Source organism: Podarcis erhardii (assembly GCF_964252035.2).
Source record: "Podarcis erhardii genome assembly, chromosome: 5".
NCBI classification, from domain to species: Eukaryota; Metazoa; Chordata; class Lepidosauria; order Squamata; family Lacertidae; genus Podarcis; species Podarcis erhardii.
The window spans coordinates 73,486,484-73,493,720 of NC_138509.1; the positions used below are offsets into that span (position 1 = coordinate 73,486,484).

Sequence of the window (7,237 nt, forward strand, 5' to 3'; positions counted from 1 at the left end):
AGTAGAACAATGCAACAACTAAAGAACAATAAAAGCAATGTAATAAGCAACTAAAATTAAAATTAGCAATAAATTTTCAAACAATGGCCTCAAAGTGACGACACTTGTGCCGTCCAGTAAAGCAACAAGTGTTACTTAGGGCCTAATGCACATCCCAGCGGACAGCATTCGCCATTGTGGAAGCAACTACTGAGAGGGGCAGAGGAGAGAGACAGCAATATTTTGAGAATCCTTTTAAATTGTTCGCCAGTGTGCAGGTTTCCTGAAAATAATAATAATAATAATAATAATAATAATAATAATAATAATAATAATAATATACCCTGCCCATATGCCTGGGCCTCCCCAGCCACTCTGGGAGGCTTCCAACAAAACACCAAAATACATTAGTCCTTCAGATATTAAAAGCTTCCCTAAACAGGGTTGCCTTCAGATGTCTCCTAAAAGTCTGGTAGTTGTTTTTTCCTTTGACATCTGGTAGGAGGGTGTTCCACAGGGCGGGTGCCACTACCGAGAAGGCCCTCTGCCTGGTTCCCTGTAACTTGGCTTCTCGCAGTGAGGGAACCGCCAGAAGGCCCTCGGCGCTGGACCTCAGTGTCCGGGCAGAACGATGGGGGTGGAGACGCTCCTTCAGGTATACTGGACTGAAGCTGTTTAGGGCTTTAAAGGTCAGCACCAACACTTTGAATTGTGCTCGGAAACATAAACGTATAAATAAGTCTGTTTATGAATCTGGTAAATTATAACATCAAATTATAACATCAAATTCAATGGCTTCTGTTCAGGACAAATTGGAGTTGTGCTGTGTTTATTTGCCAACAAACAAAAAGATCTCATGGAACAGCAAGTGATATATAGAGAATGAGCCCTGTTTAGGTAAATGTGCCTGCAAGTTCTCAAGCAGTCTTTATCTGGAAGGGGGAAAGGGAGATCCATCAGAGAGAGCCAGTGTGGTGTAGTGGTTAAGAGTGGTAGACTCGTAATTTGGTAACCAGGTTCGCGTCCCCACTCCTCCACATGCAACTGCTGGGTGACCTTGGGCTAGTCACACCTCTTTGAAGTCTCTCAGCCCCACTCACCTCATAGAGTGTTTGTTGTGGGGGAGGAAGGGACAGGAGGTTGTTAGCCGCTTTGAGACTCCTTCGGGTAGTGATAAAGTAGGATATCAAATCCAAACTCTTCTACCCAATCCTGGAAAATCTATGGATCTCCTACACTTTACTCCTATAAGGCCCCTATGGCCTCTTGTTTACTTTTGTACATGCATGTATTTCAGCCTGGAGGTGGTGCTAAAATGCCACTTTGTAAGCAGGGGGTGATAGCTCTTGAATTTGTTTAAATGTTATTCCCTACCACAGCCTGCAGGCATTCAACTCAGCAGCAAGTAGGAGCTGGAGTGGGGTGGAGCCTGATGTGTTCCTCCTAAGCTGGCAGTAGTCATTTTCAGGTACCACATTTTTTTCCTGGCCTGTGGGTCACACATCTCTGAGATTCTATGCATAGCCACCAACATTTCACAGAATAAAAGGGAGGCATGTTTATAGCATCCCAGTTTTCTAACTGAAAATCACCACCCAAGACCCCACTGCAACTTACACATTGCTGAAAGCCCTGCTCTGTTATATGCTGCATTGTCAATGCAGCATATTAGCTATTGACTAAAAACAACACAGGGACGTGGGTGGAGCTGTGGGTTAAACCACAGAGCCTAGGACTTGCCAATCAGAAGGTCGGTGGTTCGAATCCCCACAACAGGGTGAGCTCCCGTTGCTTGGTCCCGGCTCCTGCCAAACTAGCAGTTCGAAAGCATGTCAAAGTGCAAGTAAATAAATAGGTACTGCTCCGGGGGAAGGTAAATGGCGTTTCCGTGTGCTACTCTGGTTCGCCAGAAGTGGCTTAGTCATGCTGGCCACATGACCCGGAAGCTGTACGCCAGCTCACTTGGCCAATAAAGCGACCGCCGCAACCCCAGAGTCATCCGTGACTGGACCTAATGGTCAGGGGTCCCTTTACCTTTACCTTACATTTGCATCTTACTAAAATCTCTGTCATCTTTACAAATATTGGAGGAACTTATTTATAAATAAATAAATGGTCAGGGGTCCCTTTACCTTTGGCTTTAGAAACAAAAAGAATGGCATCTCTTGTGTGCAAAATGGCATGCTGTGCACCTAATGGTGCCTTAGCATTAACATGCATGCAGGTATATGCTTGCATGCCAGATACATAATGCTCCCACTCCACGCTCAGAACTGTAATGTGTAGAAACCCTGGGAAGGAGGTGGATCCTGAAGAATGACAACTCTAGCAACTCACGTTGACAAGTTTTTAATGAGGCAGCCCTGAAAGGCAAAAATGGAAACATCAGTTTTCTGGGCTCAGATTTCAAAAATTGGAGCTGTCTCTGATAATCAAGGACAAATGAGGGAAGTGTTAGACAGTGATTCTCAGTTTATTCCCCCCCCCCAAATAATTCTAATGCAATTTATACACTGCTTGACCATAAAAACGGAATGGAACTGAAAGTGGTTTACAAAATTATATAATTACGAATAATAATTCAGGAAGAAAAGAGTAATAAGAATTGTATATTCTTCTTGTACATTCTTATTGCTTTGTATTATTATGATGCAATAATAATTGTAGCCTTGCAGTTCCTTAATCACAAGAAGGCTTTAAACACTATAGTGTAATATCCATTTGACATTGACTAGGTTCTCCAGGTGATGGACAGTCCTGACATTTTCAGTGATCAGAAAATGGTCGAACAATGTCAAATGCATTTTTGTCTTTAAGACTGTTGGGATCTTCTCAAAGGGACCACATGGGCATCCTGGGCAGACTGTCCTTCTGTGCTTCTTGGAGAAAAGGTAGAGGACAGAAGGAATTCCATTTAAATGCACAAACATACACACCATTTGGTATTCAACGAGTTTGCATTAGAGCTGCTTTTTGATTCTGATGCTTTTAGGGCGCCTGCATATTTAACACATTTTAAATTGCCTCCTGATTCCTTTATTATTGTAAGCCACACATGAAAGTGTCTGAAGAATTAGGTTAAAATCTCTATAATACATGAACATGTTCCTAGGGCTGCTTACCAGAATCTTTATTAATATTAGATGAATTTTATGTCTAGTTTAAATAGTGCAGCATATCAAAAGTCTAGTGTTAAGACTGATGTTGATGCTTACGTTTCCAAAACAAGATGGTTTGCAGGGACCTACTTCCAAGTAGATATTCTTCAAATTTGCTTTTCAGCCTGATTAAAACTTGGTCCGTGAAGTAGAAAAGCCTTTTGTACCTTGAGTTAAGAATACATCAAACTAATTTATTTTTTATCACTTCTCTCTGATTTTGCAGTTGAATATGCCTAAGATCTGTGCATGTTTGAGTTTAACCTTGAAATTCTCTTGTCTTATTGCAGGAGTAATGATGATGATCCCAGGAAGCATGCTTTCTTCAAATCAATAAACTTCCACAGGCTGGAGGCAGGCCTTATAGATCCCCCATTTGTGCCAGATCCCAGCGTTGTCTATGCCAAAGATGTTGCAGACATTGCCGACTTCTCTGAAGTGCGGGGGATAGAGTTCGATGACAAAGACAAGAAATTCTTCAAGAAATTTGCAACAGGTGCTATCCCAATACCTTGGCAAGAAGAAGTCATTGAAACAGGACTGTTTGAAGACCTGAACAATCCCCACAGATTAGTTGCTGACTCGAAATCTGGAGTTTGTTTGTTGTTATAAATATTGCACCAGAAATGTAAGGTGGGAATGCACCATTGAACCTTCCATTATTTCAAAGACTCTAAGGTGTGTAGCAAGAACTCATTGTCGTCATAAAGGCAAGCCGAATAAACTGTTCTCTTCCATTTTGGTATTTTATTGGAAATTTTCAATGAAGAATGAGGATTATTTTAAAATAGCATGATGGCTTAACAACTCATGGTGATTTCTGGATAAAATACACAAAATCATTTGGATATATATTTTCCTCCCTTGAGACTGCTTCTGCTTTGTTAGGTTTCAGCAGTGATACATCCATGTTCTTTATGAAAAAGACTTATCACTGGAGTGACACAGTGGGTCTAAACTGATTGCAGTTAAGTAGGAAACTCAATAAAAATGTATATAGGCTATGCTTCTCCATTTATTAAGTATTAAAACAATAGTCAACATATTTTTGCTACTGATTGCAACTTCCTATCAGATTTCCTGATAGTATCTTTTCACTCTGATGAAAGCTGTAGTTTAAATTAAACTACAAAATGAATCACACCAGTATGTAACTGGTCTTTAAAGAGAGAATAATATAAATGCAATAGGAATGTTTATTCAGCAAGCATTGGGGTTAAAAGAAATGGTTAATTGTTTTTACAAGTGCTTTTAATGTTGGAAACTAATGTACATAATGTGTCTAGCTTAAATGTGTACTACATCTGGTTCTTTTACAAATCTTTGTAAATCTCTCATTTTGACATTTCTTTTTTGTGTGTCAGGGTGTTCTGAAGCTGGTTAATTTAGGCAGGCAAATCTTAGATAAAAATGTCTAGTTATTGGGGGTTCTTCAACAGCAGAAGTTCATTTATGCAAGTTATGTCCCACCCTAAATTCTCAGATGAAATTATTTCTGTGGCCCTGTCAAACTGTATAAACTTAAAAGTGAGCATGCAATTGAACACTTGGGGAGGTTTGTGATTGGAGAAAATCTCAAAACAGATGGCACCACATTACTCACTGATAAATATAATTTTTTTAATTACGCCATTTACAATCTTGAACCTAAGCCTGCCTCCCAATCAGTTTATCTATGTGGCTGCCATCCATCCAGCGGTGTGACTCCAATTCTGATCGCATTCTGAATTTCATCCAGTAAAACTTTAATTAGATATTGTTGTGATCCAAAGTTTTGTATAAAACTGAGTTAATTTACAAAGAGCTGTGTCTCCTCTGTTTATTCCCTGATATTTTAGCTTTTTTTGTTTTGCAATCTGCACATCTTATCCTCAGTAATACTGATACTTGAAAGTGAGAAAAAGCCCTACTTCAGATGAAGTGACTTGAGGAAAACAGGCAGAAGCCTGAGCCAAAAAGATCTTTTGTTTCTGTGCATTCCTTTAACTAAAGGGAAAACATTAAAAAAAATAAAAAAATTAGCCCAGACTTAGACTTATTTCAGACATCCTCCCATTTGTGGCTGCTAGAATTACAAGGGTACAGAACCAGAATTCAGGGCTAAGTTAAAACCACAAGAGACCTGCTTATTAAGATATGACAAATTCTGTGTTTTGCCCTGTATACTGCAATGTTCTACTTTCAGTTCAGTGGTAATCTTAAATTAATCTCAGAACCATCTCCCATGAGGCAGGGTGAAGCTGTTGCCTCAAGTGGTGGAATTTCCAACAAGATCTCGCAAGATCTCGCTGAAATCTCATGAGATTCCACGGAACACATGAGATTTCAGCAAGATCTTGCTGGAAATCAGCACCAGTGCTGGCGCTCCTTCCCTGGCGGAGGCAGTGGCAGGGTAGCACTGGCCATTTCACATCAAGCAGAAAAACAGGATGTCCCGTCCCTGTGTGTTTTTTGCAGAATTGTCAGGACTTAGAAAAGGGATTCAGGTTCCAGATCTGATTTAAAAAAAACAAAAAAACAAAAAACAACTAACTTAGAAGATACAGCGGAGCCCAGAGCTGAAAGTGGAGTTTGGTGAAATGTGGAAAGCAGCTAGAGAACCCACCCAGTTACTGGAAATCCTTGCAGGTTAGAAGGTTTGTGGATGGACTGAACAGCAAAAATGCATCATTTGACTGTGTTCCTGGAGAAGCAGACAGTACGTCCGAAACGTTAGTTGCTGTTGTAGGAAATCAGATTTAAGATCAGGATTCTAAACTAATTCTGGTGAACTGAAATTATTGGTTAAGCTTCTTATTTAATGCATACAGAAAGAGTTATTTATATATAAGAATGGAGCTGAAAGTCCTGAGTCTCCCGTGCTGCATCAAAGTTAGTGAACAAATGAAATCACTCTTTGGGGATTATTGTGGTGATGAAATCCCAGCTGAGGATGTTTATGAGTAGCTGCATCTAAGAAAACAAGCTCATCTTACCAGTGCACTTTAAAGCAAGCAGCTTTTGTGGTAATCCACAATTTTTTTATTATGGACTGACAATTAGATGTTTGAGTTAGACAGTATGCAGATTCATGTCAAACCAGCAGGACTCAAGTAAATTAAATTTTCTAAACAACTCTCTTTCCAGCATACAGGCATAAGCAAATATCCGCTGGAAGAAGATGAACATTCAAATTAGAATTAAACCAATGTTCTTTTTTTCTAATGCGGTCTTCTTGTTAGTAGATTCTGATGAACTAAACTGGACAACATAAATTAACGAATATTGTCTTCATTTAAAGTTTCTTTCTCGCATCAGAACAGTGCCATTACAAAAAATTCCAGTGAAACAATTTCCCCTGTAATACTTTTGAACTACTTCAATTTTTAGTTTGTTGGATAACAAAATGACAGGGATTTGCATATCCGTAGTGACACTCTGAATTATAACAGAGGTTATAATTAATTCACATTAGCCCACCATTATTCCTTTCATGAAATAAAATAAAATTGCTTAATTTTCTTGTTTCACAATTAATTTTCACAAATGACGAAAGGTGAGAGACTATGAGAAGTAAATGGGAATTATTCCTTGAAATATTCCCCTCTCAATGTTTGTGAAACTGGTGCCCTCTCTTTACATCTAAAGCATCAACTGACAGTAAAGAATTCCTACAGGTATCAAAACAGGAGTTAATTTAAAACTCTTCAGCTGCGGGAAGGCACCAGATTGGGGAAGGCTGCTCTGTAGCAAAATAACATGGCTACAATGAGGTAAACTAAGGCAGCAGTCTTGCCAAATGTTAAAAAACTGACTCCTGGGTGGAGGAATGTCTTGGTGTTTATTTTTAAGGCCAACAACAACTATACAAGACCTGGGGTTGGGGTGGGGGAAGCCACCAGCTTCGAAGGAAACACTCTGATGATACTTTATGGATTTGTCAAGTGATGAAACAGCAGTGTTAACAAAGGTTGTGCATCACCCCGAATCTAGCAAGATTCCAGGGCGTTCCGGGATTGTGTTTCCGTTGGGAATCAGGATGTGGCAAAGACTGTCATGTCTTTAAGAAACATGGTTTCTTTTACACATATTTGCACCTAAAGCCTTCAGCGGAGGGGGTG

The 7,237-nt window shown here is 39.7% G+C and overlaps 1 protein-coding gene across 1 annotated transcript in view; it reads left to right on the top strand.

Annotated features, from left to right (window-relative positions):
* GRK7 (G protein-coupled receptor kinase 7) overlaps positions 1-4,940 on the top strand; it is a 45,110-nt gene extending 40,170 nt beyond the window's left edge. Inside the window, exon 5 of the mRNA XM_081861584.1 lies at positions 3,428-4,940. Coding sequence (XP_081717710.1) covers positions 3,428-3,749 — 322 coding nt within the window. The 3' untranslated portion in view covers positions 3,750-4,940. The remainder of the gene's footprint in view (positions 1-3,427) is intronic.
* Positions 4,941-7,237: the final 2,297 nt, after the last annotated feature.